The following is a 15,505-nucleotide window of genomic DNA, read 5'->3' on the forward strand; positions in this document are numbered from 1 at the left end:
GAACTTTCGGTAATGCCCGCCAAACCCCCTCTCCTTCATCATTTCCTATTCCCTTTTCCCTCTCTCACCTTATCTCCTTGCCCACCCGTCACCTTCTTTTGGTGCTCCCCCCACCTTTTCTTTCTTCCATGGCCTTAACTCTCAAACTCTTTACTTCATCCCTCCCCCTTCAGTTTTCACCTATCATCTTGTGTCTCTCTCTTCCCTCTCCCTTCCTTTTACATCTACTCCTCAGTTTATTTTTACGGCCCAAAACGTTAACGATATTCTTTTCTGTAAATGCTGCCTGACCTGCTGAGTTTCTCCAGCATTTTGTGTGTGTTGCGTAGATTTCCAGCACCGGCAGATTTTCTCTTGTTCCCTCTTTCTATCTCTATTTTCAATTTGTTCATTCAATTTAGAAACGGTATTTTTTTCTTTGAAATCTTAAAAATGCTGGTGTTCCAGTAAAAATGCAATTAATTTCACTTTTTTTAATTACTCAAGTGCCCTATTATAAATTCAAGATAATTTCACACTCTATGGGAGCATCTCACAATGTGATCAATACAATCTACAGCTAATGGCGCTCTCTGCAAAACCATTAAAAATAAAGAAATGTTTTCTAAATATTATTTAAGGAGTTGAACATCCCTTAAATGTTACCTGACCTTGTGTAAAATTAGTGTAGATAAAATCTTTCGTCCAAGTAGCAATTTCACAGTGAATTGCACCTTTAATGCTGAAATAAATGGAGAAAGTTAAGAGAAATCCCAAGTGACATAAAGACGGAGACATTAAATTAACCCCCTAATAAGTTAAAATTTAAATAGTCTATTCCATAATCAAATACCCTCCCACACCCCAGACATTATCTCTTCTCCCCTCTTCCATTGGGCAGAAGATACAAAAGCCTGAAAGTAGGTTACACCTGGTTCAAATTTGTCTTCTACTCTGTTGTAATAAGACTATTAAATTGTTCCCAAGTACGATAAAATAAACTTTTGACCTCATAATCTACCGCATTATGATCTTGAAACTTGTTGTTTACCTGAGCTGTGCTTTCTCTGTAGTTTTCATACTTTATTCTGCATTGCTATTGTTTTACCTGGTTCTACCTCAATACACTGAGTAATGATTTGATCTGCAAGAACATTGAAGAATAGGGCATTGAAGAATGCTGTAGAACAGAGGGATCTAGGAATAATGGTGCATAGTTCCCTGAATGTGGAATCTCATGTGGATAGGGTGGTGAAGAAAGCTTTCGGTATGCTGGTCTTTATTAATCAGAGCATTGAGTGTAAGAGTTGGGACGTAATGTTGAAATTGTATAAGGAATTGGTAAGGCCAAACTTGGAGTATTGTGTACGGTTCTGGTCACAGAATTATAGGAAAGATGTCAATAAAATTGAGAGAGTACAGCGGAGAATTATTAAAATGTTGCCTGGGTTTCATCACCTAAGTTACAGAGGAAGGTTGAACAAGTTAGGTCTTTATTCTTTGAAGTGTAGAAGGTTGAGGGGGGACTTGATAGAGGTGTTTAAAGTTATGAGAGAGATTGATAAAGTTGACGTGGATAGGCTTTTTCCATTGAGAATGGGGGAGATTCAAACAAGAGGACATGAGTTGAGAGTTAAAGGGCAAAAGTTTAGGGGTAACATGAGGGGGAACTTCTTTACTCAGAGAGTGGTAGCTGTGTGGAATGAGCTTCCAGCAGAAGTGGTTAAGGCAGGTTCGATGTTGTCATTTAAAGTTAAATTGGATGGATATATGGACAGGAAAGGAATAGAGAGTTATGGGCCAACTTCAGGTCGGTGGGACTAGGTGAGGGTAAGAGTTCTGCATGGACTAGAAGGGCTGAGATAGCCTGCTTCCGTGCTGTAATTGTTATATGGTTATAACAGTATGCAAGACAAGCTTTTCATTGTTTCTTGGTACAGGTGACAATAATAAACCAATACCAATTCTAATACTACCTGATGATTAAATTTGATAAAAGTTGGTTTATTTAATGTTGTAAGTACTTGTCTGTTTTCAGCTTGTTGTATGGCCCCAAAAATTAAGTTGGGGTTGTTATTTGTTCAGAACAGTTGGTAAATATGACGTTTTAAACAAGCAATTCCCAGCTGCAGTCTTAGACTGAATTTTAATTATCTTGGAAGATTTTCAACAAAAACATAGCTTTGTCAAAGCAAAACATCTTCTGCTGATGTTTGTAGTTAGTACAACTTATGGTGTCATCAGTTATAAGATGCAACATGCACTCAGTTGCCTGCTTTGTTAGGCACCTCCTGTACCTAATAAAGTGGCCAGTGAGTGTATGTTCATGGTCTTCTGCTGTTGTAGTCCAACCACTTCAAGGTTAAACATGTTGTGCATTTAGAAATGCTCTTCAACACACCATTGTTGTATCATGTGGTTTATTTGAGTTCTGCCGCTTTCCTGTCAGCCTGAACCATTTTGGCCATTGTCCTCCGACCTTGCTCATAAACAAGGCATCTTCATCCACAGAACTTCCACTCACTGGATGTTTCTTGTTTTTTGCACTGTTCTCTATAAACTCGAGAGACTGTTGTGCATGAAAATCCCAGATCAGCAGTTTCTGAGATACTCAAACCACCCAGTCTAGCACTAACAATTATTCCTTAGTCAAGTTCACTTCAATCACATTTCTTCTCCATTCTGATGTTTGGTCTGAACAACAACTGAATTTCTTGACCATGTCTGCATGCTTTTATGCTTTGAGTTGCTGCCCTACGATTGTCTGATTAGATAGTTGCATTATAAATAGGTGTGCAAGTGTATTTAATAAAGTGGATACTGAGTGTGTGTTATTTTTGTCAGTCTTTGTTTATTGAATTCTATTGTATTTCTTTTTTTCCTGTAAATGAATCTCAAGGCAGTCTGTGGTGACATATACTGTATGTACTTACATAATAAATTTATTTTGACTTTGAAAGCCTGGCGTAGCCAACAGGTTTTGCAATTTGGACCAACACAACATCTTGCTTTATGAGGTAACGTAAACAATATCTGATAAATAGTTAGTTTTTGTTTTTTTTTTGTTGATATTACTCAAGGAGAATTCTTGGTTTAAGTACTTAAAATCTCACTGTTCTTCACCCAAGCAGTTAAATTCAGAACCCCTTCACTTTTTCTTAGGCTGGTGGTTTCAAGCCCCTCTTATGAAACAGTTCTATTTATTAATTTAATGCACCAGATAAATTGCAAACTATCCAAAGCACCTTCCACTCATGTTATGTAATGAACATTGACATCAAACCACTCAAAGAGATGGCGGGGCAAGTGATCAAAAGCTGTGGTTGCAAGACAAGTGTGTGTAATTTATCCTGTTCTGATTCCCCAAGGCTGTGGAGGGCCCCATGAACACACCTTGTCTCATCTAATCATTAAACTAATTGAATTACCCACAGTTCATAGTTCAAGTTTAATTATCATTCAACCATACATGAATACCCATGAATACAGCCAAACTAAACAACTTTACTGCAGGGTCAAAGTGCAAAACACAGTACTAACCCCATAGAAGCCGCTGCAATCGAATGCACCACCGATTTACTTGTAGTACTTACGGTACTTGGGATGAACTTGGTTGTCGCTCTGATGAATTGACAATTTGTATGGGTTGTGGTATCCTCTAACGCTGTAACTTATCACTTTTATGGATGTTCTGGCAGCAGGTCAGAAACAGCGATTGGACTTCCAAAGAATTTCTTCCGATTCAGCTTCAGATAATAAATGATTAAAATGCAATCAGATTCATTGCTGAGTTATGAAATGACTAGTCCTTACTAAGTAATTAATATTTATACAAATTTGAATTCTGTATGCAGAGTTCAGCTGGAGTAAAATCAAAACTTGAAGTTTCTGGAGGTTTTAATTTATTAAAGTATTTCTATTGATTCTCAGGCATGTGAGGAAGCATAATTTGATTATGCTATCTCAGGAGATTTTGGAACAGTCAATTAAGTTTTAAAGGGTATTTTAAAGAAGGAAAAGGAAATAAAGAAGTGATGAGGTTGAGTAAAAGTATCTCTGAATCTTTGGCCTTATGGTGAAAGAATCAAGGATCAATTTTATTGGGCATATGTATGAATTTGGAATTCATTGAGGTGTGTTGACCAGGACACAACATGCAACAAAAAACAACAACATTCAACAGTTGTAAAGAGTAAAGCATGATAAGTATTAAATAAAAGTGAAGAATAGCATATAAATATAATATTTATAAAGTATGAAAAAGTAGCTGAAGTTAGAGGTTAAAAAATGGATATGAAATAAAATTTACATAAATAAATATTAGCATATCTTTACAAAGAAAACAGCATTATAAAAAGTAGTTTAAAGTGTAGAGATGGAGGTAATACATAGAAAGAAGTGGGGGCTAACTGGAAAAGTTGATTAGATTAACCTCCTGGATTTTAAGATTGTGTGTGAGGATTTTGTTTTAATGGTCTTCTTGTGCTATCTGCAGGGTGGGTGTGTCCAGATTGACTTTTCCTGCCCATTTCTTTGTCTTGGACTCATACAAGTCCTGCAGTGATGCTGACCTGATATAGTGATGCTGTAGTTTTCTTATATTATGAGAGGATGCCACACTGAGTCGAGGAATAATGGCTGATGTGAGGATGCTGTCAGGTCAGAAGCACAGCTGCCAATGGTGGAGCAATGAAATTGAGGCTGTAATGGAGGTCAGGACAACTGGGCATTTAAAGGACTTGAGTAGACTGCAGACGCAAAGAGAATTTTAAAACTCTACTGGCAGCCCTAGCAGGCAGCACAGGTTTACATCAAAGAGATATGGATGATAAAAATGATCGGAAGTGGAAAAGAAAGGATGGGGGATTCCCAGGAATGCTTTGGAATAATAAAAGAGAGTATTTACAAGTGTGTGGAAGAGTGTTTCAGTAGTATCTGTGGAGTTCAGGAATAGTTATTAAACTACAACCTTCAGGCTCCAAAATGAACGTCGATAACTTCATTCTCCTCGACTCCACAACCTATGGACTCACTTACCAAGAACTCTATAACTCATGTTCTCAGTATTATTTATTTATATATATTTTTCCTTGCGTAATTTGTCTTCTTTGCACATTTGTTGCTTGTCAGAATTTATTTATGTGTAGTTTTTCATAAGTCTTATTGGATTTCTTTATTTTCTTGTAAATGCCTGAAAGAAAAAGAATTTCAATGTTGTATGGACCTACTTTCAAGGACTCTACAACTCACATTCTCAATATTATTTATTTAATTATTTGTTTATTTGTTTGTTCATTTATTTATTATGTAGTTGTACAGTTGTCTTCTTTTGCACATTGGTTGTTTGTCAGTCTTTTCTTGTATGTAGTATTTCTTTTTTCTACTGTGAATGCCTGTAAGAAAAAGAATCTCAAGGAAGCATATGGTGACATATACGTACCTTGATATTAAATTTACCTGGACTTTGGACCTTGACTTTGGTATTTACAATGAATGGTAATGTCCAAATTCAGAGTCAAATTTATTTATCACATATACACCGAAACATACAGTGAAACGTTCATTTGCATCAACAGCCAACATATCCATGGATGTTCTGGAGGCAACCTGCAACTGTTGCCACGCTTTCCAATGCCTAGACAGCATTCCCACTATGTTAAGCAGAATAACACAAGCAACAATAACAACAACAATACAGATAAAAAGCAAGCAAGAAGAGCAAATCAAACCCCTTGCCCCCCTCCCATCCGTTGTGTTCAATTTTGAGGGAGAGTGCAGAGCACACCAAGGTGCCAGCATGCAGGATATACAACTGAACTTCATTGATCTGTTTGAAGAGTATGTGAACTCCTCCCATGTGGCTAACTGAGTGTCATAAGAATAACACTACTGGCTATCACAACATCATCTATCCACCCACACAGGTAGACAGGTTTCCAACTCCTTGACAGGTGGCCTCCAGGCCTTTAGTACTTGACCTCGGACTCTCGGATGTTAAAAGGTGGGGGTGGGTAGTGTTAGTGGTGCATGGTCTGAAAGCAATCTAATGAGCAAATCAAATGGAAAATCTGCTGATGGTTCAGCCTCAAAGAGCATACAGGAAGAGTAGTGGAATTAGTCTTTTTATATATTGTCCATTAAAAATCTGAAAGTCTTATCGTAATTGAAGTACAGCACAAAATGCACTCCGAGGTTGAGTCACGAGAAAGGTTGATAATGAGAATTTCTTGGCATCATTATAAAAAGTGCAGCATATTGCTACATTAACTAAAGCAGAAGGCATTCAGGTGTTTCCAAAATTCCACCATGTCATCGGTGCACGTCAAATCAACTTGCATAAATTGCTCTTGAGCACACCACTATTTAAAGACATTTAAACAAGATCAGAGAATTATAACAAAGTAATTTGAATTTACATCAGAGTTTATCACCTTCTCAGGTCATTTCTCAGAAACTCACAGTCCTTGGTTTTCAACCTTCTCTTTCGGCCAAAAGGCCATTCAGCCCATCAAGTCTGCTCTGTCATCCCATCGTGGCCGATTTATTTTCCCTCTCAATCCCCTTCTCCTGACTTCTCCTCACTACCTTTGACAGCCTTAATAATCATGAACCTATCAATCTCCACTTTAAATATACCCCATGGCTCGGGCTTCATAGCAATCTGTGGCGATGAATTCCACAGATTCACCACTCTTTGACGAAAGAACTTCCTCCTCATTTCTGTTCTAAAGGGATTTCCTTCCATTCTGAGACTGTACCCTCAGGTCTTAGGCTCTCCCATTCTTGGAAGCGTCCTCTCCATGTCCAATCTATCTATAAGATGATTCTCTTAATGAAAGTCTCACACATTTGATAAATTAGGGAATTATATCTCTAAAAAAGAAAGATTTCAGCTCATATTTTTGACTTTGACTATTGCAGACTCACAAATAAAATCATACAGGCCATCCTCTCTTCTAGTTACTGGCATTGTGGTGCAGGAGCATTAGTGTCCGTGACAGCAAGTTCAGGAACAGTTATTAATCTGCAATTAACTGTTGTTACCGAACACTTAGTACCTTCAGAACCCTATCAGGCTCATGAAACAGTGTGGATAACTTCATCCACCTCAACACTTAACTGACTCCACAATCTATAAGCTTACTTGCAGGGACTATACATCTCAGTATTATTTATTTACATTTTTTATTATTTGTACATTTGTCTTCTTTTGCACTTTGGTTGTTTGTCTATCTTTGTTATTTATTAACGCAAGAAATCCTGCAGATGCTGGAAATCCAAAGCAGCACACACAAAATACTGTATGCGTGTTGCTTTGTTATTTATTGTTTTTCACAATTGTTATTGTATTTTCCTATAAATGCCTGCAAGAACTCACACCACTCTCGTCCCTCTTTACATTGGTGATACAGCAGCGTGAGTAGTTTCAAACTCCTGGGAATTTTCATCTCTCGTGGTCCCGGGGCACATCCTACACAACCAGTGTGAGCAGTTTCAAACTCCTGGCAGTGCCCGTCTCTCGTGGTCCCGGGGCACATCCTACACAATGAGCAGTTTCAAACTCCTGGCAGTGCCCGTCTCTCGTGGTCCCGGGGCACATCCTACACAATGAGCAGTTTCAAACTCCTGGCAGTGCCCGTCTCTCGTGGTCCCGGGGCACATCCTACACAATGAGCAGTTTCAAACTCCTGGGAGTGCCCGTCTCTCGTGGTCCCAGGGCACATCCTACACAATCGTTGTGAGCAGTTTCAAACTCCTGGGAGTGCAGCGCTGTCATGGTCCTGGAGCACATCCTACACAATCACGAAAGCTCACCGACGCCTCTACTTTCTGAGGAGATTGGAGACAGCTCGACTATGTAATTCGCACTTACGACACTACAGGTGCATTGCTGCATGGTACAGAAACTGCACTGCAATCAACAGAAAGGCTCCAGAACAGCTAGACAAAACTGCCCAATGCATCTTTGGCACCACCAAGGACACCTATACAAAAAGGGTGTCAGAGGATGGCCAGTACTATCATAAAGGATCCCACCCACCCTGCTCATGGACTGTTTGTCCCACTCCCATCATTGACAAGGCTATATAGCCTTCACACCAGGACCAAAAACAGTTACTTTATCCAAGCAATAAGGCTGATCAACACCACCACCCACAAACCCACCCTCCACACCACCCCACCAGCACTAATTTATCATTTCCTCTCAGAGTCAAATTATGCACAGACAGTCCTGTGCCTCGTGTCACTTTCTGGACATCAATCAATATATATAAGCTATCTTATGTATTTATAGCTATCGTGTTTTTTTTATCTCATTGTGCTACATCAGGTCTGGAGTAACAATTGCATTGTTCTCCTTCACATTTGTGTACTGGAAATTACATTAAACAATTTTGAATCTTCAAAACAAATCTCAACATAATATATGGTGACACATACTTACGTACCGTAATGATAAATTTACTTTGAACCTTAAACTTTGAAAATAAAACTTGTGAATGTGCAATTAAAATAATAAAAAAAATTCCAGGATTTACTCTACAGATTGCTTTTCCCTGACTTCTGTAACTAACTTAGTGACGAAGTATGAGCTGATGGCAGGATAAGGATCCAAACTAATGGCCTCAAAGAGATCAGAAGTTATGAACATTTATCTTCAGAAATGCCTGGAGACACGAATGATAGTCAAAAAAGCTGGGCTGAAATATGCTCTTAAAGCTTATTATTAGAATAATAGTTATAATCATTGTAATTGCACCAGCACAAGTGATGTATACGAGCTTGATTTCAACATTTAAGAGGAGATTGGATAGGTACATGGATGGCAGGTGTATGAAGGGCCATAATCCCTGTGCATGTCGATGGGACAAGGCTGTTTAAGTGGTTTGGTACAAACTAGATGGACTGAAGGGCCTACTTCTGTATTGAGTCTCTATGACTCTATAAGTATTATATTTATATGCCGTAAATATAAGTTTGAACTTAAAATGGTGTACACAAAAAGCTGAATAAGTAATAAGGTATATGTGACTGAATTAAAAGATAAAACAATGTCATCAGACTTTAATGTCATAAGCTATTTTATATTAAAGAAGAACTTGTCTTCATAAATAATTCAGTTCTGTTGTATTTAAGAAGTTCAATTTTTCTAAGTGAACATTCGTACTTATTTAACTTTTATGGGTCAAGTGGATAAATCTCTTTCATTCCTCAGTAGTTCATCTCTAAACTTTGATGCGATATGCTGTGACATTTCCATTTTTCTCACAAGGTTAGATCTGCTTGGTTCAATAATTTCAGTTTATTGTGTGGCCCATTGCAGGGTTCGAGCTCTCGCACTGTGAAGAACCCGGTGTGCCTCAGTTTGGATACAAAATTAGCGACCAGGGCCACTTTGCTGGAAGCACTATTTCCTACGGTTGTAACCCAGGTTACACTCTGCATGGAAGCAGTATCCTGAAATGTATGACTGGAGAGCGAAGAGCCTGGGATTACCCACTTCCATCGTGTATTGGTAAGAAACATACTTTGTCATACTGAGCAAATATCCACTGAAGATAGAAAGTTTTGTGATATAATATAGAAGAAAAATGAAGCATAAAATATTTCTGCAAAATATAGTCTCAGCATTCACAGGACGACAAGGTAATGCAGTGGTTAGTGTAATTACCTCACAGCAGCTGCAATCATTGGTTGGGGTTCGATACCCACCGCTGTCTGTAAGAGTTTGTACCAGTATGTTCTCCCCAGGATGATCTGGTTTTGCTACAGGTGACTTGGTTTTTTTTCCAACATTCTAAAAATATGTGATATATTTTGTAACCTCAAAACATTAAATTCATTCAAAGGAAGACAAGAGAGTGCGAGGTTGCCAGTCTAACTTCATCTTTACCTTAAACGAGGTGCAAGTGTATCATGTGGTAGTTAATGCATTTTTACCTAAAGCCCGTAATGAATTATTTAAATGAACAAGAATGCTTAATCAAAGCTAGTTATATATAAGATTACTCAAATATTATTGAAATATTAAATATATAGCAAGATATGCAGTTAGGGAAAGTGAGTTGTGGTCATGCTATGTTGGTGCCAGAAGCGCGGCAACACTTGTGGCCAGCTCCTGCACAATCCTTGCAATATGTTGGTCATTGATGCAAAAATGATGCATATCACGGTATGTTTCGATGTACATGTGACAAATGCAGCGAATCTTTAATCTCTTTAGTCTTGATAACAGCCATTTCCAAAGTTTACCATGTACCATGGAGGCATAGGTAGCGCAGTGGTTAACATGCTGCTATTAACAGCGGATATTCCAGAATTCAGAGTCCAATTCCGGTGCCAGCTGTAAGAAGTTTGCATCCTTTCCGTGTGTGTGCTTGGGTTTCTTTCAGGTGTTGCACTTTCTTCCCACAGTCTGGAGATGTACTGCTACAGGTGTTCCTAGACCTCTTGCTTAATGGTATTGGTCCATGGCATAAAGAAGTTCGGGAACCCTAATTGGTACTCTTTTCCATAGATGCTGCCTGGCCTGCTGAGATCCTCCAGCATTTTGTGGCTGTTGCTGGGATTTCCAGCATCTGCAGATTTTCTCTTGTTTGTGATTGTAAGTTGTCCTGTGATTAGGCTCGTGTTAAATAGGTGGTTTGCTGGTTGGGCTGGAAGGACTTGTTTCACATTGTATGACTAAATCTATAAATAAATAAACTCATATATACATAGGAATGCCAAAGTAGTCTTCACACAGAAAATATAATTTATGTTAAAAGTTATCAGTCGCATAATGATGGGCTAAATTTTGCACAGAAGTTAACAGTCTGTCAACAGCAGTTATTATCAACAATTTATTTGATATAAAAATGACAGTCATTTTGAACTAAGCGTTGATTGTATCAATGTGATTTGTATCAATTAGTATTAATTGTAGCCATTTAGGGACTCTTGTATCTATTTAAGTGGATGCAGCATTGAAATGAGGCTTGTGGCTTTTGGCAAGGGGTATATGGTGTGGAATTAAAAACGCAAACACGAGGAAGTCTGCAGATGCTGGAATTTCAAGCAACACACATAAAAGTTGCTGGTGAACGCAGCAGGCCAGGCAGCATCTCTAGGAAGAGGTACAGTCGATGTTTCGGGCCAAGACCCTTCGTCAGGACTAACTGAAGGAAGAGATAGTAAGAGATTTGAAAGTGGGAGGGGGAGGGGGAGATCCAAAATGATAGGAGAAGACAGGAGGGGGAGGGATGGAGCCAAGAGCTGGACAGGTGATTGGCAAAAGGGATATGAGAGGATCATGGGACAGGAGGCCTAGGGAGAAAGAAAAGGGGGAGAGGGTGAAAAACCCAGAGGATGTGCAAGGGGTATTGTGAGAGGGACAGAGGGAGAAAAAGAATGTGTGTGTGTATATATATATATATATATATAACGGATGGGGTACAAGGGGGAGGTGGGGCATTAGTGGAAGTTTGAGAAGTCAATGTTCATGCCATCAGGTTGGAGGCTACCCAGACGGAATATAAGGTGTTGTTCCTCCAACCTGAGTGTGGCTTCATCTTCACAGTAGAGGAGGCCGTGGACAGACATGTCAGAATGGGAATGGGATGTGGAATTAAAATGTGTGGCCACTGGGAGATCCTGCTTTCTCTGGTGGACAGAGCGTAGGTGTTCAGCAAAACGATCTCCCAGTCTGCGTCGGGTCTCATCAATATATAGAAGGCCACATCGGGAACACTGGACACAGTATATCACCCCAGCCGACTCACAGGTGAAGTGTCGCCTTACCTGGAAGGACTGTCTGGGGCCCTGAATGGTGGTAAGGGAGGAAGTGTAAGGGCATGTGTAGCACTTGTTCTGCTTACAAGGATAAATGCCAGGAGGGAGATCGGTGGGGAGGGATGGGGTGGATGAATGGACAAGGGAGTCGCGTAGGGAGCGATCCCTGCGGAAAGCAGAGGGGGGGAGGGAAAAATGTGCTTAGTGGTGGGACCCCATTGGAGGTGACAGAAGTTACAGAGAATAATATGTTGGACCCGGAGGCTGGTGGGGTGGTAGGTGAGGACAAGGGGAGCCCTATTCCTAGTGGGGTGACGGGAGGATGGAGTGAGAGCAGATGTACGTAAAATGGGAAAGATGCGTTTGAGAGCAGAGTTGATGGTGGAGGAAGGGAAGCCCTTTTCTTTGAAAAAGGAGGACATCTCCTTCGTCCTGGAATGAAAAGCCTCATCCTGAGAGTAGATGCGGGGGAGACGGAGGAATTGCGAGAAGGGGATGGTATTTTTACAGGAGACAGGGTGAGAGGAGGAATAGTCCAGATAGCTGTGAGAGTCAGTAGGCTTATAGTTGACATCAGTAGATAAGCTGTCTCCAGAGATAGAGACAGAAAGATCTAGAAAGGGGAGGGAGGTGTCGGAAATGGACCAGGGTGAAAGTTGGAGGCAAAGTGTGGAATGGTTGTTTGTGTGCCTTGTAAACAATTGATAATATTCTGCTTTTTCCAGTTGGTTATTAATTGAGTGTTGTCAGTTTTTGCGGCATTAGGCTTCTGAACTCCCTGCTGCATCACAGTTGAAGTGTCACTGGTTAATTTGTTCTATACCTTACAATATTTAATTTATGCACTTTACTTTGTTTATCTATGTTTAATTCATCTGTAGATTTTATCCTTACTTTCCTAAGTTATTGTGTGTTATATGTGTTTATGTGTACTACTGTGTTTTATACCTTGGCTCGGAGAAAAGTCTCGTTTGACGGTATATATTTGAATAGTTAAATGACAATAAGCTTGACTTGATAGTAATTTATATGTTTATCAAGTTCAAGTTAGTTTAGTGTCATTCATCTGTACACAAGTATAGTGGCACATGTTCAGTACACATTTAGTGTCATTTAACCGGACACATGTATAGTGTTACATGTTTAGTACACGTTTAGTGTCATTCAACTGGACAGGTAATAGGTAAGCCTAGTAAGTACATGGAGCTTAGTAAAACAGAGGGCTATAGGTAAGCTTAGTAATTTTTAAAGTAGGGACATGTTCGGCACAACTTTGTGGGCCGAAGGGCCTGTATTGTGCTGTAGGTTTTCTATGTTTCTATATGTATAGTGTCACAGGTTTAGTACACATGTTTAATGTCATTCATGTGTACACATGCAGGGTGTCACATGTTTAGTGTCATTCAGCCGGACACATTCAAACCAGACAACGTTCCTCTGGACCAATGTGCAACTGTGTACATACATCTACTGATGCTTCTGGCCACATCTTCAGTGATGTTCCTGGAATCATCGGGTGTTTCGGGTCTTTCAACATCATACAACCTCCTCCAGGTGACCCAGCCAGGGCTGATCAGACCCCAGCACAACACAGTACAAATAACTCACACACAATGCAGAAAGTAATATTACCACAAATAAATTAACAAATAATGAGGTGCATTTACATTACAAGTTAAAAAGTAAACAGTATAACACTTCTGACACTTCATACGTGATGAGACCTGGGAGGTGGCTGGGAGTTCAGTAGTCTTACAGCCTAGGGGATGAAGCTGTTTCCCATCCTAACAGTTCTTGTCATAATTCTACGGTCCCTCCTGCCTGATGGTAGCAGGTCAAGGGACTGTTGGATGGACGAGAGGGATCTTTGATAATGCTGAGTATAACGAGTTGAATTGGTGTATTCAGCTTTTGAAGTTTATTTCGATGATATAACTGAAAATACTGGAAATATCCAGGGAGTTTGGTACTGTAACTGTAACATAGGGTGGCGCAGTATTTGTAGTGATTAGCACATCGCTTTACATTACCAGTGACCGGGGTTCAGTTCCTGCCACTTCTGGTAAGGAGTTTGTACATTCTCCCCATGACCACATGGGTTTCCTCCAGCTCATTATTAATTGTCCCGTGATTAGGCTAGGGTTAATTTGGGAGATTTCTGGGCAGCGTGGCTCAAAGGGCCAGAATGGCCAGAATGGCTTGTTCCTTGCAGTATCCCAATAAATAAAAAAATAAATAAACAAGTAATAGATGTTAATCTGTGGAGATTAATATTTCAGGATAATTAGTTCTCACTAGAGTTTGACAACAAGGATTTGTGGCTTGATAACAACAAGAATTTCAAAATACTTAGTTAAATACTGAGGTAAAACTGTTAGTTAGCATTTGTAGATAATATTTCTGCCAGAAGATTTGTACCGATAGAAATTGTGGAGTAAAGGTTAAGTGTGGGAGCAGAGAGGAGGACATCAAGTTTCACTGACCACAGCATTTGTCTGAGCAGCACGATTGTCTGTGTACCACAAAATTTGATTTTCTTTTCCCCTGTTGTGAAGTTCGACTGCCTGTGTACAGTTGAATGACATTAACACTTATTGGAACACACTAAATGTGGCATGTGACACCGTGAGCACTTAATCAATCACCAGGCTGTTCAACCTGTGCTCAATATACTAATTAATGCTGTCTTAACCTATGACAACTGATAATACTTTCAGCACCGGACCCATTCCTCCACCCAATCCCAACAAACTCTCCTACCTTAACAACTGTTTCTATGTGAACTGTATTGGATTGACTGTGAGAAAGTGGGAGTGCGTCTGCTGCTGATCGATTGCGCCGTGAATTAGCTGAGCCTCTAACGTGTGGAAGGTCTTCTCTTCTTGCCTGGGCTTTTGAGTGTGCATGCTTTTCATCGAAGCAGGCCCAGTTCATCGCTCCCCTACTGTACACCGCCCAGCACGTACAATGGCTAACATGCGTTTACTCCTACTACATCATTGTTGTTCTTGCACCATGCATACATAACGTGATCTAAAGAGATTAATAGATTTGTTATTGACTGAATTCTTTTGCTTATTGCTTTAATTCGGCCAGTGATTTGTGCACCAAGACTTTGTAAGATTGCAAAATTTTGCAGTTTATGCTGTGCTCGGAGTGGATTGTCCATTTCAGAATTCATGCTGTAACCCATTGATCCCAAATACCAGGGTGGTAGGGTCTATAACCTCAGTTACCATTGGGCTGGGAACGCAGTGTGATGGGGTAAATGAGCAACAGCTGTGAAGAGAAGGGAAAAAATGCCCAAGAAGAAGGAAGCAAAAGGGCTCTCAGCACAACACAAACACAACAGAAAATCTGCAATTGCTGGAAATCCAGAGTAACGCACACAAAATGCTGGAGGAACTCAGCAGATCAGGAAACATCTATGGAGGGCAATAAATTTTGGGCTGAGACCCTCTGTCAGGACTGGAAAGGAAGGGGGAAGAAGCTAGAAAAAGAAGATGAAGAAGGGAAAGAGTACAAACTGGCAGGTGAAAAATGAAGCCATTTGGGGGGAAGGTAGACGGGTGTGGGAAGGGGGAATGATGTAAGAAGCTGGGAGGTGATAGGTGGAAAAACTAAAGGGCTGAAGAAGCAGAAATCTGATAGGAGGGGAAAGTGGACCATGAGAAAAATGGGAGGAGGGTCGTCAGGGAGAGAGGTGATAATCAGGTAAGTATGGGCCCTGATGAAGGGTCCCGGCCCAAAGCGA

The 15,505-nt window shown here is 40.0% G+C and overlaps 1 protein-coding gene across 1 annotated transcript in view; it reads left to right on the forward strand.

Annotated features, from left to right (window-relative positions):
• The window catches only part of csmd3b (CUB and Sushi multiple domains 3b), a 2,134,893-nt gene that overhangs the window by 1,698,465 nt on the left and 420,923 nt on the right, over positions 1-15,505 (forward strand). Inside the window, exon 24 of the mRNA XM_072277417.1 lies at positions 9,305-9,496. Coding sequence (XP_072133518.1) covers positions 9,305-9,496 — 192 coding nt within the window. The remainder of the gene's footprint in view (positions 1-9,304; positions 9,497-15,505) is intronic.

This window comes from Mobula birostris, chromosome 1 (assembly GCF_030028105.1).
Source record: "Mobula birostris isolate sMobBir1 chromosome 1, sMobBir1.hap1, whole genome shotgun sequence".
NCBI lineage: Eukaryota > Metazoa > Chordata > Chondrichthyes > Myliobatiformes > Myliobatidae > Mobula > Mobula birostris.